We start from the raw sequence: 22,759 nt of genomic DNA on the forward strand, positions 1-22,759 counted from the left end.
TCTCGATACACCAAAACCCACACCCACATAGGAACTGGACACACCCACACCCACACACAGCCTGGACACATCCACACCTGGGTGTGTCTAGGCTGTACACCTACACTCACACATGACTCGGACACACTCACACCCACACACGACCTGGACGCACTCACACCTACGCATGACCTGGACACACCCACATCCACACATGACCCGGACACACCCACATCCACACATGACCTGGACATTTCCCCTGCTACACCCACACATGATCTGGACATACTCACATCCACACATGACCTGGACACACCCACACCTCCACCCACGCATGATCTGGACACACCTACACCCATACATTGCTGGATGCATCCACAAACCCGGGCCTGCCTTGGACACATCCACACCTACCTAAACGCATCCATATCCAAACCCACACTCAGAATTACACTAACACCCAAACCCATTCGTACATCTTCCCTAGACCCACACCCACACCCACACGTGCCATAGACCGCCACCCACATCCACCCTCACACCTGCCTTAGACCCGCACCTGCTCTAGATCCCCGCACACCCACACCTACATTCAAACCCACATCCACATCTGCTATAGCTGGTGTAGTTAGGGATGAAGCTGTAACACGACACAGGGCGGGCCTACCGAGTTGACAAGGAGATCCGAGGTTCCAGTTCCACCAGTTTTCGGGATCTAACTTTTGACTATCTTTCTCTGTTGACCTTCAGCATTTCCATAACACAGAGAGGAGGTCAGCATACTCTTCTGAACATTTTCCTGTAATAGCTACATGAAAACGAGCTTTGGAGTCCGTAGGTCGGGGGACGAGTGTGTGTTGGAAATTTAATTGGCTCCATCTTGGGCCTCTACCCTGTTCATGACAAATCAATTTGTCTTGGTCTACAATCGGACTGTTTCTGTCCATTTTTCATCTTTTTTGTTGAACATCACATCTTATCCAAACCTCTCACTGTTTTCTTCACCATACTGCCGGTACCTACACCAAACCGAGGCCCATGACAGCAGCCAATATCCTGTTGCCGCCTGCTTACTCCATACTCATATTAATGTCAAAGGTGGTTGCTGCGAGCACATTACCAACAACCTAACTTATTCTCACGTTTCCGAACTTGAATCTTTTGAACTCTCGGCATTGTGGCTACAGCCAACCCGTCAGTCACTCTCTCACTATATCTGTGATATTCACTTATTATCAAACTCTACTGACTGTCGAAATTTCTTTGAAAAATATTCTGCTAAAGTGGAACGAAATCTTTCCATATCCCTTTCCGCTAACGCTCCATTTTAGGAGGTTTCAATGATCATCACCACATTTGATTCTGCTGTTCAGACGCAGATCCACGTAATGAACAAGCTTATATATATCATATATAGCCTTAATGACAAAGAACAGTTTGTACAGCACCCAGCCCATTTCCTTGACATCTTACAGAGAATTCGAGCATATCTGACCTATTTATCACAACGAATCCCTTTTCTTACGCTGGCAGTCTTAGTTCTCCACAGGACAAAAGCTCTCTACTTTAACGTGTCCTATTGCTCCAAGAAACAGCCACATGGCGTCTGTGGCATTTTGGTACTGCAGACTGGTAGACCCTTAGGCAGTACATCTCTGGCTTTTCCTGAAATGTTCTGTTGACACCATGGCTGAGAACCAATAAAATGTGCAGTTTATGAAGGTTATCTTTTTGGAATAAGAACATAAATTCCCTTTTCTTACATTACCAAAATGACTTGGTTTAATCATACTTATTGTAATGCTGTCCAGAACAAGGAGATGGTTTTCAAGAGGTACTGCATGAGTAATAAATAAAAGTGTTTGTGTGGGGATGGGTAAATTGGGAGCGTGTCGTCCTGTTTCCGCTACTCCCCTTTCTTTGGGGGAAGCAGGCTTGATATTTATATAGACTACATTAGTTCATTCCTGGATCACGAATATTTTGTGTGTCTCGCCAGAATAATGCCAATCTGTTCTTCATTTTGATTAATTCAATTTTATCCGTTCTTCAGAACATAAAGATGATCTGCTCTTACTCAGGTCCAGCCTAACTAACTTAACCTACCCGTGCAGTGATATAGCGGTGATGTGACCCTGTTGAAAATGATATTTACTGCCCAAACAGTTTCTTCCTCGTTTTGTGAAAAGTGTACGGAGATGTGGCGTTGATAGTCTTATGCAGCAGAAAGCCTAGCATGCAGTTTAGGACTGAACTCTCCTTCCTGAAAACTAAGTCGTGGCTGATAATGTTAGTACCGGTACACCCACAGCGGCTTGCCTGAGTTGTCAGACGAAGCAGTGCTTTAACTAGAACCCTATTGTCAAACAGTATCAGAAAGCATAGGACGTCGAGAAATGTCACTTCGGCCCTTCGTCATGGGCACTGAACAATGTTATCAGGATGCTGTAGTTACATAAGTGTTCCTTGTTTCCATTTTAATACCGATACATTCGCTAATCCTTTAAATTACTTTCCCTATTCTATTGTTTTTTTCATCATTGAGATGACGTCTCTTTATTATCTTATTTGCACTGCCATGTGAATACAGTCAACTTCTGGGAGATCCCATGTAGTGAAGGAGAGGGTCACTGGGTGAGTCAGTGATAGGCAGAATATTCACGGTGAGGAAGGGGGAGGTGGGCACTTTTTCAGATATTCAGCCACTGCATGTAGCTTCATAATACCCCCTGGTCGTAGGTTTCCAGCCGTGAGTGTAGCCTACGTTCATAATGCTTATGAAGTTTTACATATTTTTCCAGTATCTCTTGCAAATGACATGCTGTCATATAGATACTTATCAGTACACAGGGCATACTGCAGTGTAAGGTAGGATTATATGTTATTAATCGTGATGGACATTTATTATTAAATATACACTGCACATTCTGGAGAGTTAAGGGTGCCTTAAAGGTGGTATGAAGACGAGACATGTTATCCGTACAGTAAGTTTTGGTTATGATGTCGAATATTTTCCAGAATATCGAAACTTTTCATAAAACCAGTACCGTAAATTGAGGAAAATGGCTGAATCAGATTTACAGATAGTAACAGAATTTTAATAAGCATTCTTTGGGGAAGAAGAGGGTTATTTTCTTTGGACTTATTTGAAAAAAAAAAAAAAGGCACATGCCTTACCGTAGCCTATATCTGTGTATGTATGGAATGTACGTATGAATTAAATGTGCTTATTTTTGCAACAGTTAGTAACCATTTCATTACAGCGTATTTTTTTCTTAATTACTGTTTTCCTGCTATCACATGACGATTTATTTCAGTTTGGGAGACCATGCTTGGAGTGAAATTGTTAGAAACACTTCCTGTAAATTCCCTAGAGTGTGTTGACTTCTTTTCTAATTTCTTCTTGCTGCTTATATTCAGCTTGGGACTGACTTCTTTGACTGAAGGGGTTAAACTTCCATGGCATCTGGTTTATCCCGTTGCAATCAGAAGGAGTCCTGAAGAGAAAGTACTTAACGTCAGAATATACTGATATTTTTATAGTTATAGGACACACATTGTGTGTGTGTGTGTGTGTGTGTGTGTGTGTGTGTGTGTGTGTGTGTGTGTGTGTGTGTGTGTGTGTGTGTGTGTGTGTGTGTGTGTGTGTGTGTGTGTGTGTGTGTGTGTGTGTGTGTGTAGCTGACAAAGAATGCACCATACAATACTCCTTCAGACTAGAACACACAACCGTCGATTTACATATTCAGGTTCATCATCCAGTTGTAGGTGCGAACAGAATGGGAAAACAGTCCATGCCCAAAGGTCTCATGTTGGCCCGGGAATAGAACCCAGGCTCTTACGATTGGTGGCCGTGTGTGCGTCTGTCTAAACTGTGTTGATGGTTTTAGCATTTTATGCGTCTGTACCCCTACATTTGTATTTTTGTATTCTTTCCACCCTATTCATATACGAGTATTATTGAGAAGTTAAGGTTTGATGGTGATGAAAATGGTGATGATGGAGATGATGATTTTTAATAAAAAATCTTCAGCCTACATTATTGGAATTCGATTTTCCACCTAGTATTTGAATTCTGTGCCGTGTTCTCTTCATTTGAGGAGTTTCCCAGTGCCTCATCCATACGCGTTAATTACTATATATGGCATGTTTACATTGTGTGCCACTGATGCATGCTGTGCCCATATTACAAAGGTGTGAATAGCATGAAGGTATAATATGCAACGTACGGCGGTAAGGAGCGGATATTAGCCTCATAACCCCTTCAACGTCACCTTGCGTTTTATTCTTGCTACCAACAAACGATTTTATTGAGCTTAGGAGGAACTTTTTGCTTCAGGAATGTTACAGTAGATATTGCCTTCATTACCTTCTTCAGTAAATGGGGACAGTCCTAAGTGGAATAAATTAATCAGTATGTTGTAACAATAAACAAATAAAATAGCTACTTCACCTGACTGAAGGGAATAAACCCACAAGCCTCGCGGTTTAGTCAAGCCCTCTCCCCTAAGCTGAACAAACCATCGCCATGGGTAGAATGAAGTAAAACTATGGTCATAGCCCCTGTAAAAATGCCTTCCAGACTAGTGATAATGTGCCCCATTGGTCATTTTTACCTCTGGGTAACTGTGTACCAGGCGCTGTGGTAACACGAAATACAGAGGGCATGTTAGTAAACCATTTTTGTACTTGAGATACAGAGTTAAAGTGGTGACAGTGAGCTTGCCATCTTGTATGTTTAATGTGTTCTTTAAACCGGTTTCACTCAAAAAAGTGTTATTTATTACCCTCTGGGATAGGGTATTTCCCCTGGGAATCCTCAGGCTCAACTGGGGACAAGGGAAAAAGAACACTACCTTCGTATGCTCAGAGTTTCGTAGGAGGATACTAAAAGGGTTTGTGATGGACTGAGGACCCATCCTATAAAATCGCTTGACTAAAAAAAAAAAAGTCCCAAAACCGAAATGGTTAACAGTTGACAACCTGGGCTGGACCAAGGATTGTCTTCGCATGGCAAAATGGAATGTAAGAGGCTCGAATTATGAAAATAAATGGATGGGAGATTGTGCCGGTGCTTAAGATGCAACAGTGCGTATACGAGCTTTATGCGGGCTGAGACCAAAATTGGAACAGTAAATGTGGAAGGACTGAAGTAGCCTATGGATTGGGAGTGTTTGCTGGAGAGGATACGATTAACAAAACAGATGAGGGTGTATGCCTCGCTGTAGCCTGTGCAAGAAATGAAAGGAGGGTATAAGGAAGGAAAAGTCTGTTGGATCGAGGGTCCTAGTAATAATACTGAAAGTTCGAATACGTGTACAAATACGAGTGATTGTCTGCGCATATGCACCAATTGAGAATTGAATGACTGGAGTGATTTTATTTTTACAATGTTGAAACATGCATGGAGAAGTATAACAGGAGTGAGAATGTTTCTGACTGACTTTAGTAATGCTAGGAATGTTGGGATGGTTGGCCGCTACGGTGTACCCACTGAAGTGGATGTAAAATGTTAGTGCTTGATTGGACATCTGTCGTGGGAGAGGGTTAGTGATTTCATACACCTTCTTCAGACACACGCGGTGAAATGTGGTCAATAAACAGGAGGAGAGAAGGGGATTATGGGTCTGTGCATGAACGAAATAGATCTGACGTTAATCTAAATATTACCGGTAATTTGCGTTGTCTGTGCTTTCACTTAGTTTGGCACTTTCTTAGTCGTATAAAGTCATCTGATGTTAAGCTGAATATTAACACACAACTAGTAGGAAAGGCGGCCTCCACCCACTCACTCGATTTATAGTCTTAGGAGTGGCTGGGGTTTTTGCTTACATAGCCTACTGCTGCTTAACCCATTTGAGCCCAGTGTCCTCAATATAGGACGGAACTGGGAATTTTCAAAAGTTAATAAAGTAGGGAACCCCTAGGTAGGGACTTATGATCTTTGCGACTACGAGCCGATAGGCAGAGGGCGGTATGCTTAGTACCCTGCCACCACAGTCTCTACCCCAGGAGCTCTGGGAGCCAGTGGGTTATGAGCGACTTACTGGTTACCGGTACCCGCGCCTGTACGAGTATGTGTGAATTTGATAGCCTAGTCCTGGGCATTCACGCATCATATTTCGGGGGTAGCAAAGGACTGGATGATGTATGGTTGGATAGATGATAATATTTGTGTAAAATCAGGTGTCTGTCATCAACAGACAAGACTCTAAGCTATATAGGATCGTTTGAAGACAGTGTGAATATTAACTCGTTCAGTATAAGGATGTCTTTTTATTTCATCTTTGCCATTTTCAGACGAGTTTACTCAGTTCATGAGAGACTTTTCGAATTGGACGGGTTAGATGTAGTTTTCACTAACCCATCCAATACGAAAAGTCTTTCCTAAGCTGAATAAAATCATCAGGAGGTAGCACGAGCAAACCTAACTAATGCTTCATCTGACTGATAAGATTAATACTAAGGCGGGGACAAAAGTTCGCCTAATATTTCATCTCTTCAACCTCTCACTTACCTATGTAGGCTAATATTAAGCTACGATAGGTTTGGACGGGTAACAAAGTGGACACTGATAAATTTGGTTAAATATTATTTTTAGAACCCTTACAGACAAACTGGGAAAGAGGTCGAATTGCCGCCTTTGGTTTGGGTTTCGATTCTGACTTCCCGTGGCATGCGAGTGGGAAATGATGCCCCACCTCAGCGAGCTGGACGCCCCTTCCGTACTGTACATGGTCTCAGTTCTCCTTTGAGTAGGGAGTAGCATCCTTTATCCTCCCACACAACCAGGGTTACGAATATGTCAGGTCAAAGAGGCTTGTTTATCTTGGTTGGCATTCCTCTCAGGGGAAGGGTAACCCTAAATACTAACCGGGGTAGAAGGAACATGTAGCCTTGGAAGGCAGCTCACCGAGGGAAGGGACAAAACGCAGTAACACAGAAAGCAAGGGCAGCTTGTGTAACCAGCTATTTAATCGACCCATTTAATTTAATATGCTGTTGCACAGCGAAAGGCAGTATTGGGATACCATGTATGGGTTAACCGATGCGCCGGCTTAGTCCCCGAGCAACAAGAAACGGGCGAAACCCCAGCAGAACTATTATGTACAGGGTAGCTGACCATAGTCGCGGCGCACGACTCTGATGTTGTCATTATCGTACCCTGGCAACCTACCATTCAAAAGTGCGTCCGATTTCGTATCATATTATACACGAATCATACTATCATGCACGAATATATTATACACGAACATTATTATACACGAACATATTATACACGAAACACATGCGTCTCATGTTACACACGAAATCAGACGCACAAATGAGGGTAGGTTGCCAGGGCACGATAATAACCTCAGAGTCTCGCGCTTGGCCCAGCTGCAGCGAGGTAAAGGTGAGACCGGGTGGAGGGAGTAGGAGTAGGAAGTGAGAGGCGGTTGACGAGCAGTGTACGGAGAGTGGGCAGCCGCTAGAAGAAGCAGAGGGAAGTGGTAGAAATAAGGAGCACGTTGGATACATTATGTGCACAGGAGACGAAGTGGAAATACGATAGAGCATGAGTGTTACCAGGAGGATAAAAAATGTTTCATGCTGCAGGCAGTGGATTGTCCAGAGTAGGAGTTATTGTTAAAAATGAGCCTCGAGAAAAGGTTATCAGGGTGGGTGAGGAAATGAAATGGATACTAATAGAGTGACTGATGATAGTGAAAGAATCGGTATACTGTACATAGCCATTGTTTGTGCACCACAGTCAGGAAGAACAGAAGTGGAGAAAGAGGAAGTCATGGATAATTTGAAAGAAAGGGTGACATCGGTTGATGATTATTTGGTGTTGGTTGTTGAGGAAGTTAAGGCAAATGTTGGCACAAGATTACCCGGTCAGGATGAGTACTTGTGAAGAATAGGGAAGGATCGGAGCTGGGAGAATTGATGGCTATAAATGAGTTAGTGATTGCTGATCCTATATTCCAGAAAATAGAATGCAATCGAACAAACAGAAGTGGTGAATATAAAGCAAAAACTGACTTGGTGAGGAAGGGATATAGGAGGAAAGTAAGGGATGTAAAGATGATATTCAAGAAGCATGTAGTAACCCAACATAAATCTTTTGTTGCAAGTTTGGAATGATGGCAGTGGAAAGAGGGAATAATCAGGTGGAAAAATAAGTAGAATAGTTATAATATGGCAGACATAAAGAGATGACCATGAAGAAAAATAATCAGATGGTGGACATGTGTGGATTAAAAGCTGCACAGGTAAAAAGTAAAGATTAAGGAAGCCTGTGGATACTTCAGAGATGACTAAAAATCACTTGATGAAGGGTGGAAAAAAAATTCAAGCATGGTGTTGTGGGAAGGACGGAAGTGTTTGGGAGAACATCAGGCAAGGTAGGAAGGAAGGGCAAGCAGCAGTGGTGATGGAACGAGAAGATGAAAGCTGTCGTAAGGACGAAACAAAAATGCTGAAAGACGATAGAGACCATGCCCAGACGAGGGGAGATCGGTGCAACGATCTTACGTGAGTACGGTTAGAGGAATAAAAAAGAAAGAAATAGCTTGGAAGAAGTTCAGAAGACGAGAGAACGAACTGAAGAACTGTATAAAAACCATGGCTGTGGCAAGATTATGATATTCAGAACAGCATGGGACAGAGAAAAGCAAAAGAGACGTTATAGTTGGAGAAATATAAAGAATGAGTAAAGTGGGCTGTGTACAGAGAAGAAGAAAGTACTGCAAGTATGAAAAAAAAAAAAGTGTTATTTAATGAGAAGACTTTGCAGGAAACTGAATTACCAAGACCACTTTGAACAAATGTGGATATTGCAGAGATCAGTAGATATGAAATGGAAAGGACAATGGAGAAAATGAAAATGGTTAAGGTTGTGGAACTAGATGAGTTTAAGACAGATTATAGAGGTAGAGGGAGAGATTGGCAATGAGTGGATGAAACTGTTAATTTAAGTATGCTCACAAGAAAGATCCCGGAGGAGTAGCGAATATGTGAGAAGGTATGATAGTGTCGATATGGAAGGAAAAGGAGGAATGTATAAGACCCTGCGAAATATAGAAGTATAGGATTCTGGGCCAAGCATGAAACTATAAGAAAAGATACTAGACCAAAAAAATCCGGATGGATACCACTGAAAGGATGTAAAAAAAAAAAAAATCAGGTGTGTTGCAGGGACTGCTTAGTGTTACCAGTGTCTGCACAATGTTCTACTTTCATAACACTTTGCATGCTCTACATTGCAGCTTTATGTTCAGTGGCTGCATGGTTAAATGCTTGTTTCTTGAAGTAGCTAAAATGTCTGCGCCTTTCACACCAGCAGTTTAATTAGAGCTCACTATACGGACCTCTCTGTATTTTCCCAGCACTAACCTTTCTGACAGCGTGGACCAATATTGCCACACCCAGCGTCGCCAAGACAGAAGACACTCAGCCCCAGCCCCGGATATCCCGGCATGTCCTGAGCGCATGTGTGTCGCACCACCTCTCTCTTACTAACGCCCACCACTTCCACCATCCTCACCCAGTTACGTCCTGCCTGCAATTACAACCAATATGTTACCCAAATGTCAAGCGTGTGCAAGCTGGCCGCTACAATATTCGTGCATACTTACTGTATACAATCGTCGCTATAAGTTATGTGTTCTATAATATCATACCACCTCCAGCAGCCTCACCTAGTGACGCCCTACCTCCACATAGCTACAACTATCTATTATACGTCACTCAGATATTAGGCTTGTACAAGCCGGTCCCTACAGTATACTATATGCATGCATACTTCACTCATTATAGGCAGTTCTTGTTGTAAGACTTATTTTTTTCCCAAAGAATATCACAACTTTTTCCATGCAAGCAGTTGCGCCAGTATACGACACTCAATGTCGGCAGTCGTCACAGTAAATGAGGAACGTGATTTAGAACTTCATACCACCATCAGCATCTTCACCCAGTCATATCCTTTCTACAGTTATACGTTATTCATTTTCAGCCGTAATGATACTATATATTTATAAAACTGTTTGTCCGCTAGTGTCAAGGTTCGAGTCATGCACGGGCAGCTGGAGCCACTCAACTCAAGTGCCCATTTACTCTTGTGGACTGGTAAGTAAATGAGTATCTAGGGTAACACCTAGAGGAGGTAAAGGTGGTAACCTGGATGGTGCAGCGGCCTTGCATCCATGGACAGTGGGTAAGTAACCCGCCACAGGAATCAGAGATCAAAGTTATGAAGATAAGCATTTTGAGTAAGCTCCTTAAGGCGTCTGCGGCAACCATTACCTTTCATTTCATGCAGTCCCTTTTGTAAGACGGGCATGGCTTCAACGATATTACAAATTTTTCCATTCAGTTCGCACTCTGAATTGGAAATGGCATACCAACATTACTGGTAGTAATGTATCATTCAGGGATAATTTTTCTGTGATTTGCTGTGTATGTAACATACGCTGTCAGCATATTTTTTAGCGCAATATACGAACCCCTAGGATAGGAAGATCTCCCCTAGGAACTCTTAGGCTCAACTGTGAGCAGGGGGTAGAGAATACTGTCTCCGTATTCCCTGCGTGTCGTAGGAGGGTTTGTGATCCACCATGTAAAATTACATTAAAAAAAAAAAAAAAAAAAAAAACGAACACACGGCCCCTGTCTCGAACGGACCGACAGTGACAACCTTAGACTGGACAAAGAACCGTTTTTGGATGGCATCATGGAATCTATGAACACTGATTTTAAAAAGTGAGATTTTGAAGGTGCACAAGATAAAAAAGTAAAATCAGTTCACTATATGCAGGATGATTGAAGCCAAGTGAAAAGGTAGAAGCATGAGATGGGAGGATGGAATGGGTGTGTGTCAGGAGTGGATGAGAGAGAAAGAACAAAGGAGGGTGTATGCACTGATGTTAGTAAGCGATGGAAGGAAAATATGAAAGAGTATGGCTCAGCTGGAATAAAGACTATATGGATTAAACTGAAATCATCATCATCATCATCATGGGGGGGGGGGAATGCCATGGGGTAACTCATCCCCCTCTAAGTATCTCTCGAGATGAATGATCATCCTACTCCAACCATGAGTTCCATAACCTTCCCCTTGGTCTCCTCCATCCCAGGTTAACACTCTCAAAGATCATCCTGTGGGCGAGGTCAGCCTAAGGAAAACGGGCCACGTGCCCGTACAACTGGAGCTGGCGCTGACGTACTCGTATTTGTAGGTAATATGCCTCGACTCAGTCTCATGGAATAGTCGTTTGATATGTACCCGGTCGTACGAGTGATATTCCATGATCCTGCTGGCACTTAGTAGCAAAGGAGTCAATTTTGCCGCTTAAAGTCACTATTTAGTGTCCATGTCTCACAACCATAGAGTAAGACAGGGAGCACGAGTGACTTGAAGATGCTAATTTTCGTCCTTCTAAATAAATACTGGCAACGCCAAGTACCATTGCTGAGTGAATTCATGATCTTGTAGGCCAGACTGATGCGATGAAAAATCTCAATGTCTGACAGGCTGTCATTATTTACCACACTACCATAAGTGAATCTTTCCAAGACTTCCACATTGGTACCACATGCTTGTATTGCATGACCCAGCAAGCCACCAAATGCCTGGACCTTGGTCTTGGCCTAAGTGACTTAATCTCAGTGGTTTCGCATTCTCGTGAAATTCCTCAAGGGCACTCAGTAGTATCTCCAGTGACTGCTGGGCTAACTGCATCATCAGTGGAGTCTAGGTCAGTAACCCAGATACTGCTGATACTCCACAGTGACTACAACTTACAGCCCAGCCAAGTACTCAACCCATGCACATGATGAAAATCATCAGAGCAAGGACACATCCCTGTCTTACTTCAGTACCTACTGGGATGAGGTCAGGTGTTCCTCCTACACACCTGACAGTACTCTGTTTGACTATAGGCCATCAATCAGTCAGATTATCCCTGCACGAATCCCACAGAATCACAGGAGTTCCCACATTACCTCCTAATTTACTGAATCAAGTGCATTCTTGAGATCCACACAGGCTGCAAGCAGATCTTGTCGATACTCAAGGTGGCGTTCCATGAGAACTTGAAGAGCTAGGATACGGTCAACTGTAGACTTCTTGGGTGTGAATCCGAATTGCTCAGGCCTCTAAATCTTTAACAAATGGTCCCAGATACGCATCAGAAGGTGTGCAAGAACCTTGCCTGGCATACTACACACTGTAATACCGAGGTAGTCATTACAGTCACTCTGGCCTCCTTTCCCTTTCCAGGCAGGAGTGACCAGACCCTTTTTCAAGTCGGGAGGAATGATACCAGTTCACTAAATGGCTTCTGTGACTGCATGTAATGCCTTGATCATGCCTTCACCTCCATCTTTGATCATTTCAACTGGGATGCCACAAACACTAGCTTCTCTACCACTTTTCAACCTATCACCGACTTCTTGATTTCCTCTAGAGAAGGCAAAGTATCATCAGTTGGCGGGAGAGCAGTCAATAGTTGTACAGCAGCCGATGGAAGCTCTACCCTGGGAGGTTCAGCCTTACACAGCTGCTCAAAGTACTCAGCCCAAGGAGCTCTATAGTCAATCATCCCTGATGCGAGCCGTCTATCTGCTGTCCAAACAAGTAACCTGAGAGGGGGATTTGAAGTTGAACTTCCTCAGAGCTCGGTACACAAAGGTCATTTGCATGAAAATCTCCCCAGCAATTTCCCTTACACACCTCTCCTTGTCCCTTCTCATCAGAACTAGTGCCCATCGAGACAGAATTCTATAACTGATCCCGATCTCCAGCCAGTCTGGCAGTACAGCTGTCTTCCATTTTGGTCAGTTTCCCTAGTGAGACAAAACTCCATGATCTTGGGTGCTGTCAACCACACTTATCAAGTACTGTCAGAGTAGCACATTTAAAGAGTCCTCGACAGTACTGAGTACTTCAGAACGATCTGAGACTGTCACTGCATACTCATAAGCACACTGCTCATCCCTGAGTTTCTCAAGATGGAACTGTTTTTGGTAGTATCTTGAGCTTCTCCCAGTTTTGATTTGTAGCCTTAGAGTAGCAACAACAAGTCTGTATAATCAGCAGCAAAGAACTCTGTACTCCTAAAAATCCTGCATTCTTCCAACGAATACTAACAAGGATATGGTCAGTCTCCATCGCAGTCCCTTCGGTATTGGTGTACCAAGTCAAGTGGTGAAGAGCTGGCCTCTGGAAGCAGGATCCACCAATTCTCAGCTTAAGGGACTTTGAGAATTCCAGAAGGCAAGAACTATTGGAATTCTTGGTTCCAGAGCCTTGGGAACCTAAACTTTCCTCAAAACCTTTCCTGTTAGTGCCAGTAACCGCACTGAAGTCACCCAGGACCAAGAGTATATCCTGTGAGGGGCACTGTTCCATTGCTGAATAAAGCCTAGCACAGAACAACTCCTCTTCAAGATCACTCATCTCGGTTGGAGCATACAGAGTAGTAGCCTATGGAGTGCTTCAATTTCATCAGCATTATACATTCATCAACCGGAGTAAACCGGTTAACACAAGAGACAAAGCGATCAGCAATTGCCACAGCAACATTTCATGCTGAACACGACCATCACAGCCACACCAATAATATATATAACCATCGTTACTGATCTCCCTATGCCGGGTCGCCTCACTTCAGATAGCACAGCTATGCCAGCTCCCAGTCGCTCCTATTTTCGTGGCAACAAACGCAGCCAGTCAACCTTTGAAAGGCTTATAATGCTCCAAGCTTCCATTCGGAGTGCCTTACCGAGGCTAAACCAGTGCATGTTTTGACGAGTTCGTGTGTGCTTTGCACCTCCACTACATGAATCAAAAACGGCATTGGAGCTAGGAGGTCCGTCCCCCCCTCCCCCCCGTCATCCAATTGCTGGGGTCCTGCAGGCTTACCCGGCAACCATTATAATTGGTGCCAGCATGGCAGGGCTCCAAAAGCCCCTTCAGGTTGGCATCCAAGGAGGGACTCCCGTCTAGACTGAGTCAGGGCCAGGCAACCCACACTGACCTGATTCCTGTTCCTCTTCCTAAGTCGAGTGAGATTTAAGTTTTACAGGGAGGGGACGCAAACCCTACCCAAGCCTCCCAAGTCGGAGGAGGACAGACCACAGGAGCATGAGATCCCTGACAAGGGTTATCCAGGTTTGCCTCAAAGTTTTCTTTTTCCTAGGTGGAGTGCCAACCAGGGCTAACGAGTTCCACCCATGCTGCTAGATAGCAGCAGGCTTGAGTAGCTCATCTGCCCTTTGAGAGGTATTGTTTTTAGTCCTGCGGGGTATCTAATCACCCTCCTTACTGGCCCAGGCCAGTGAGGTCGCAGGATTAATCACAGACGATCTGACCATGAAATAAGTATTACTGAATTACCTGTTACCATTTTCGGAACAATATCTGATCTGACAGCAGTGTCCGACCTGAAAGTAGTAATAGAAACTGGGCATTTGTAAGAGCGTATACAGCAGTTAAGGATCCAGTGGCCAGGGAGAAACTGGATTTTAAGGAAAATGTTGAAATACGCACGGATTTTTTACTTACTTGTGGCTGACGGACCTGCTTGATTAGATGGACCGGGACTGAGCAGCAGCAGCAGCAGCAGCAACAACAACAACAACAACAACAACAACAACAACATCAACAACGACGACGACGACGACGATGACAACGACAACGACTGTTCCACTAACCCTTCTTTCAGTGTCCATCCCCACACTGTTACAACTTACACGTCTCCCAAGTTTTATAGCATTCCGTGACACACCATTATGTTCTTCCTCAAGTATTGCTTCCCTAAGACCTAGCTTTCCTGATCCTATACTCCATCCACTATAAGTTGTCTTCAAATGTCCATCTCTCCATCTAAAATGTTGAACTGTGACAGGAGATTATCACTAGAATATAATGCTAGTCACGAAGTAGTTCTGAAAGGGTACCATTGAACTACGAGAAATGTGCAGGACGAAATTTCGGCCAAGTGGTTCCATTTAGTCCGATGACGGGTGTGTGTTTTAATATATTATTATTACTCTTGCACTTTTTTTTTTTTTTTTTATAGCTTATTAGAGTCTTTTGGTACTGAAGGGGTTAATGAAAGTTGGGCACAATTCCATCCACTTCGGAAAGTCTGTCCTGAACTGAATAACTCCTTGGTAATGGCAAAGAATGAGCCAAATTATATGGCATCAGAGTGAAGGGGATGAAGTGGACGAACTAATTCCCTCGCCTTGGTTCAACTGTCCTCCCCGCAACCCACGTCCAGACCGATAGCTAGTCAGTCTTTCTACTTTCAAGCATCCTGTGATAACCCTCTCATACTCTTCCTCTCACACTGTTCATACACACCCTTTAACCTCGCAGATATTATTGCAGACGAACCTTTCCTGACTTAGCACAATCTAACCTAACTCTTCCAACCTAACGTAATCTAATCAAACTATATAACACTTTCCTAACCTGACAATCTAACCTGACCTAACGCAACCCTCCTACACCCGCCTAAGCTAACCCAGTCCATCTCACTTCTATCGCAGCTTTATCTAACCTAACCTAAACTAACCCCTCTAGCACCATCTTAACGTAAATCTAACCTGTAACGTGATGTGGCGGTGCTTGACTCGTGTTTTGGCGAGAGGCCTCCAGGGGCGACTTGTATAATCCAGATTCCTCTCCTGTCCACACCACACCTTCACCTGCCACTCCACGTCATTCCCAGAGCGGTGGAAGATGACTGCCGTAGCTTCTTGAGAACTAGGCGTCGACAGGAATAAATTTAGGGCCCAGTCACTGTCTAGAGGGGCGTAGTGGAGGGACAGTTCCGCCTCTAGGATGGGGTGTGGTGCGCCCTCTACAGTCTTGTTAATTAGGTCTAGTGAAGCCGGGAGGTAGGACGGGATATCCATCATCTTGCAATCTGAGGATATGTCATAATAATAATGATAATAATAATAATAATAATAATAATAATATTGTTATAATAATAATAATAATAATAATAATGATAATAATAATGTAGTAATAATAATAATGATGATGATAATATAATTTTAATAATTACTACTGCTGTCATTAGTACTACTACTACTACTACTACTACCACCACTACTACCAGGAAAGTGCGCTTTGTGAACGCGTGACGAGCGAACGAACTTTTATACAAAAGCCTATCATCATAATTTCATTTTGATGTAAATTTTCAACGTTTTTGGTGAGGTAGTTGAACAATAACAGATGAATAATTGAGCTAAAATATTTACTTTCTCACGTTTTCTCTTTATCACGTTTTCTCTGTGGATGTGCATATAGCGAGGCGCCGTAGCATTTAGTACAAGCGCAATGTTCAGGTCTCTGCTCCCAACTTGTGTCAAAGAACCGCACCGGTAAATGCTTGGCTGCTGATCGTATGATAAAACCCCAAAATGGGGGGATTACCGTTGCTGATTTCACCTCCTGGACATAGAAATCTATCTATCTATCTATTGCCAGACGCCTCAATCCCGTTTGGGGTGGCCACAAACAAATTGCCTCCAAGTCGCCCTGTCCCCCCCCCTATTTCACTGCCCTGCTCCCAACTCACACCCCCCTCTCTCATATACCTCTCCACCCCATCCCTCCGTCTCATCCTCGGCCTCCCCCTCCCTCTTCCCCCCTCCACCTCACTCACATACACTCTTCGTCAGTCTTTCACCCTCCATCCTCTCCACATGGCCAAACCACCTCAGTGTGTTCCTCATAACGCTACCTATCACATCCACATCCACACCACAACGCTCCTTTTTGTCCTCATTCGTCAGCCTGTCTCTCCGTGTGGCTCCACAGGCTCCTTTTAATTAACTCATTTCCACTGCTCTCACTCATGACTTGTGTCCTTCCAACAACGTCCAAGCTTCACTTCCATACGTTAGAGTTGGTATCACAATACTGTCATGTAGTAACTTTTTCACTTCCATGCTCACTTCCCTGTTTCTTATCACTGCTTTCAAAGAACCAGCAACCTTTCTTCCCTGCTGTACCCTTTCAAGCACTTCATCCTCCAAACCTCCATCCTTGCTCATCACATGTCCCAAATACTTAAACGTACTCACATTTTCCAATTCCTCACCATCCAGCCTCGCTGTACATTCACTGACTTCACCTCTCTCAAAGACCATCACTTTACTCTTCCCTACATTCACCTTTAGATTCCATTTCTTGCACACTCTGCCAAACTCATCCACCAGGCCTTGCAGCTCCCCTTCGTTTGGATGAATTTTGTACGAAGGAGCACATAACAAGGGTTTGGCGCCGCTTATTTGACTAGATAGTTGAAAGATTGGCTCTATCTAGTAGATAATGTAAAGCGCATCTATAAAGAAAATATCCCCCCCAAGAAGGTAAGAAAGAAAGAAAAGTGGCGATGGTCAGGCCTGTGAGGGAGAGACAAGATTCCGAGGACTTGAATCGTGAGTGAATGAATGTCTTGCCTATTTCACTGGATTTGGTATTCAAAGGTATAATTCTTTCGAGCCCTTTTTTCTTTGTTATCTGGACCATACCTTAGCCCATCCTTAGGTAGGAAAAAAGATGATGGTGATGATAATGATGGTTATTACTAGGCTATTATTATCATCATCTTAACGCCATCAACATCTCTGTCATGATCATTATTTTTGTCATATTTTCAGCACCGGGATCACCTTCACTGCCATCATCATCGTCGTCGCCGTCGTCATCATCATCATTGGCAACACTAGAAATAACGTCCTACCATCAAATCATCAGTTCATCGTTATTAGCTATTGTTGCCATATCATTTTATCATCATCATCGTCACTGTCCTCCTCACCTCCTCCTGCCACTACCCTTCCCCTTCCTCCCTCTTACTCCTTCCCTTCCTGCTTCCTTCTTCCCCTTCTCTCCTCCCCCCTTTCCCATCCTTTCGGTCACCCCTACTCATCGACGTACCTAATGCAGATGAGGGAAGAAAGAAGAGAAAGATGACCAGGTAGAGTACCGCAGCAGCCATATCTGAAAATACAAAGAGACATTACGCAGCCCTTCATCATCATCATTGACTTTATGATCACCACCATCGTCATCCCCATCACCATCATCATCAGCAACAACAATATCCTCCTCCTCCTCCTCCTCCTCTTCGTTCTCCTCCTCCTCCTCCTCCTCCTCCCTTCTTCTCCTCCTCCTGTCGTGTTGTGCTCAGGTTGTGAGCTGGATCGACATAGGTTTGAATGTCTTGTGGGGAAGGGAGGTTTTAGCAGGTTTTCTCCCACATCCTCAACGAATATGCTCTCTCTCTCTCTCTCTCTCTCTCTCTCTCTCTCTCTCTCTCTCTCTCTCTCTCTCTCTCTCTCTCTCTCTTTCTCTCTCTCTCACCACCTCGTAGGGACCGTAAGATCTGTGTGGTCTGTGTATCTATGTATCTATGTAACTCTCTCTCTCTCTCTCTCTCTCTCTCTCACACACACACACACACACACACACACACACACACACACACACGTCTAAACCACAAAGCAACATCACACACACTTTACGTTTTCCGTGTGCCTCCAGGGGACGTGGCAGTGACTCACCTAATTTTTTTCCCTTTCCTCAGCAGAGCATGGCATATTCATTTTCATCTTTGACCAGCGTGATGCAAGTTTCTTCTTATTTTTTGTTCTTGTTCTTCCCCTTGTTTCTTCTTATTCTTCTTCCCCCTCTTCATGTACAACTTGCCATGGACAGAGTTCTTCACTTGGCTAACAGGATGTTTTCATTGGGTCTGTTGCCTGTCCTGGAAAGAGAGAATACCTATAGTACTTTGAATAACTCCCTCTCCACAAAATATATACTCGTATAATCGTGCATGCATAAGAGTGACTCAGTGTTTTCTTTCAAGGAATCCTCAGTGTGACTAGCTGAATAAAAGAGTCAGGCGTTAGCAGCATGGAGGTAACGTGTTCCACAACTAGAGATCCGAGTGTCGAATATCCCCTTCACTATTAGGCGTCCTCCCTGAGCTAGCCGGAAGAAAGTCGTCCTTGGGCATAATGAAGGCTTTAGAGATTTGATTTGCCGCCAGAAATGTGAATCTCAATCTTAGCGTGTATTATACATACATATATATATATATATATATATATATATATATATATATATATATATATATATATATATATATATATATATATATATATATATATATCATATTCTGATTTGTACGTCAGATGACCCTTTCAGCACGGGACGTCCTTCCTGAGCATCATAAAGTACGTCTGGTGTCAGCAGAAATATAGATGGTCTTGGGCTGAAGATGTACGATAGTCATGAGATCCAGTATTCCAATTAAAAATGTGAAATCTTAAGCTTAATATGGTTGTAAATATTTTTCGTGTACGCCGATTCATGGTCGTTTAACCCCCTTACTAGCACAAGTCTTTAAAGCTTACGAGAGTAAAATTGAAATATCATGTAGCTGTGAAGGTCGACAAGTTCTAACTAGCGCACTTCGATAGACAGGAGGAGGAGGAGGATGCAAGAAGAATCATTCAGAGTGCAACACCCTCGCCCTGCAGTCGATCCAAAGCCAAACCTTTGATCTTGTCCTGTAATTTTGACCTTCGATTGTTCTTAGAATCAAATTACTTCTTATTTCCTGACCTTCAGCCCTTCTACCAAGTTTCTTCCAGACTGGAAGAAAAGTGTTCAAGTTGACCTTGTCCTGTGGCCTTGATCTCTGACGTGTTGTTCTCTAAATAATCACTTCATCCTTTGCAGACCTTAAATCCCATTACCAAGTCTGATCCAAATCAGATTAAACCTATCTGAGTTAAAGAGCCAAACCTTTGACCTTGCTGAGTGACTTTTACCTTTGACTGTTCTCTGAAATGAACCACATTACCCATTCCTTATCCTCAGCCCTTCTGCCAAAATTAGATCAACACTTTATTTTGACCTTGTCCTGCGACCCTGACCTAAGAGCTTTTTCAGTCAAAATCTAATATTTTGTTCCTCTGAAGATTCTCAATAATTATTCTTGTTTTGGTGCAATTCCATCCAATTGTTTTTCCATATATTGCTAACAGACAGATACGAGTAGACAGAAAGGCAGACAGACAAAAAAGCCGAACCAAGCACACATTCTCCTTACTTTACTCGCGTAAATGGAAAGAAGAAGATGATGATTATGAGGATGATGATGATAAAAAAAGACCGAGAACAACGTGAATCGGAGTATATAACAGAGAGAGAGAGAGAGAGAGAGAGAGAGAGAGAGAGAGAGAGAGAGAGAGAGAGGCAGTGTTTGTCAACTTATTTCCTGTAATTTGATAGTTGACATCCGCGTGGTATATTTTGCTATTATTGTGTAACTTTTTTAAACCTAACCTAACGTATCCTAGCCATACCTAATTTAATCTAAACTTACCAAACCTAAACTAAGCCGTTCCAGCTAAATCTAACTTAACCTGTTCAAACACAATAGTCATGTATTCAGCTATCTTGATCTAGTTTAAGCCAACCTAAACTAAACCAACTAACTTTACCTAGTCAGATTTAACCCGGTCTATCTCAGGCCTAGTATGATCCCTAACCTAGTCTGGTCTTACCTAGGGCGCATTTCATTTGGTCGCACTGACATTTCATTTGAGTGAATATATATATATATATATCTTGGGCGCCACATTGAACTTTCTTTGGGCACCGAGTTAAAACACAGTAGAGGGCGCCGAATTAAGATAAATTATCTTAAAACCTTGTCTATAATCAACTAGAACGGGTCATGACCATTCTGAATAATAGTTTGCTAACATATGAGTAATATAAATTACAGAAAAAAACAGTACTGAGCAATTTATTATATGTGCCAGTTAGAATACATAAAATACATAAAAATCTGAGTAAAATCAAAATTGAGAACCTTCTTACTGCACAAACAATCTGTTTATATATCCAGTCTGGGTTGAAATTTGCAGGTTAGGTTAGATTAGGTTAGGTCATACAGTAGCGGCCAAATGAAGGATAAGATGACGCGTAAGCAACGATAATGATGGCGCCCAAATGACGTGTATAGTGGCGCCCACATGAAATAATAGCATACTGGATCTTCCGGGCAAAAGTAATACGGCCGTAACTTAAGGTGGCAGTCTACTTTATTTTAGCCTAACTTAATCTGTCAATCTACCCTAAACTAAGCTAAAATAATTAACAACGTAATCTAGTCTAATATAAATTAAACTAAGCTGACCGAAATCTAGTTTAACCTAACCTGTCTAACCTATTTAAACTCAACTCCAACAGTTTAATTAAACGTAGGCGAACTAATCTATCCTTCAGTAACATCACCTTGATTAATTTTACCAAAGCCTTACCTAAAATACCCTAACGTAACCCACCCTACCACAACAAATCGCGGCTTAATTCAACCTGACAACCTAACCTAACCAGTAAAACCTAGCAGCCTAAAATATCAACCTAACCTCTCCTGACATAACCCAGCCTAGAGCTCAAGCGGCCTATTAGCGATTTTAAGCAGTTTAAGGAAGATGTAATGTGGAAATAAGAATGGCGACTCTTTCTTCATTTCGCTATGATTAGTTTCTCCTAATCTGAATAAAAACGATGGACGGTGGCAAGAATAAGCTGAAGTAAAACGTTATGGCAGTGAGAAGAGGGGTTATTGCAGTGAGGTGTTAAAACCAGTATTGCACCGTGTTTTGTCGTACGAGTGATTTCCCAGGCGTAAAGGAACACTGTGGCCTCCCTGTGGAAATGATACACCGCACAAGAACGTTCTGGCTTCAATTCCCGTATCCGTATTCATAAACTCTTCTAACCAAAACTTGCGTACAAATTTTCTCGTTTATATGGGTTAAATTTATGCTCAGTTATATAGCGGCAAAGCACTCATGTCCCAATTGGGGTAATAAAATGAAAAAATATGACAAAGCACTTTGATTTGTGATAATAATTAACCGTCACTGGGAAGACTGTCTAAAGTCCTTTATGAATTCGTCCCCGGAAGGCGGGTGAAGTCTGGTATTCCCTGTTTTTCGTATTTACCCATTGTGACCATCACGTACACAGTTGTCATCTGAGTATCGCTTGATGATTTTATTCAGATGTAGACTAACTTAACAAAATATGCCATAAGTCAGCGTAACCTGTAATGAGCTTAAATAATGTTCCCTATCAAACAGTATCCTAACCCTACACAATCCTACCCTACCTGCCCAACCTTACCCTACCGTAAACTTAACAACCTCTCCACACCTAGCTTACCGTACGGAAGCATAATCTACCCTGCGGTAACCTAACCCGACAAAACTTAATCAGCCAACCCTACTATAACCTACCTCACTTTATCCTGCTTTACCCAGTCCCAGCCTAGCCTACATTAAACTCTCCTACTCTAACCGCTACCCCAGTAAAGGGTGTGTGAATAACCTACCTTGTAACAGCGGTAATGTGCAGCAGTTGAGGACTCACCATGACTCTGTCCTTGCCCTGCACTCTATGTAAGCACACTGGTATACTGGTGGTGCGTGGTGGTGGATGTGTGCGTGTGGCCTTCATCTCCACTCCTAACCCCTCCCCCACTCCTCTGTCTGTCTGTCTGTCTGTCTGTCTGTCAATCTCTCTCTCTCTCTCTCTCTCTCTCTCTCTCTCTCTCTCTATGTCTGTGTGTGTGTGTTTCTTTTACTTCTATTGCTTCCCTCTCCGTTATTATCACTTTCAATCTCACGACGTTTTTTATTCCTTCTATCACGACAGTTATCTTATCAGCGCCGTAGG

General features: G+C 43.0%; 1 protein-coding gene across 1 annotated transcript; it reads right to left on the reverse strand.

The window, feature by feature from the left end:
• Positions 1–515: 515 nt before the first annotated feature.
• Positions 516–22,478, reverse strand: LOC145415806 (uncharacterized). The gene is made up of 5 exons (XM_080285018.1): positions 22,416–22,478; positions 17,933–17,995; positions 15,580–15,902; positions 9,361–9,526; positions 516–619 (listed from the first exon to the last, which is right to left on the reverse strand). The coding sequence occupies exons 2-5, from the start codon at positions 17,991–17,993 to the stop codon at positions 516–518; spliced, it is 654 nt and encodes a 217-aa protein (XP_080141144.1). The 5' UTR covers positions 17,994–17,995; positions 22,416–22,478.
• Positions 22,479–22,759: the final 281 nt, after the last annotated feature.

The sequence above is a fragment of the Coenobita brevimanus genome, chromosome 13 (assembly GCF_032717465.1).
Source record: "Coenobita brevimanus isolate Jiangsu-jjx chromosome 13, ASM3271746v2, whole genome shotgun sequence".
Taxonomy (NCBI): domain Eukaryota; kingdom Metazoa; phylum Arthropoda; class Malacostraca; order Decapoda; family Coenobitidae; genus Coenobita; species Coenobita brevimanus.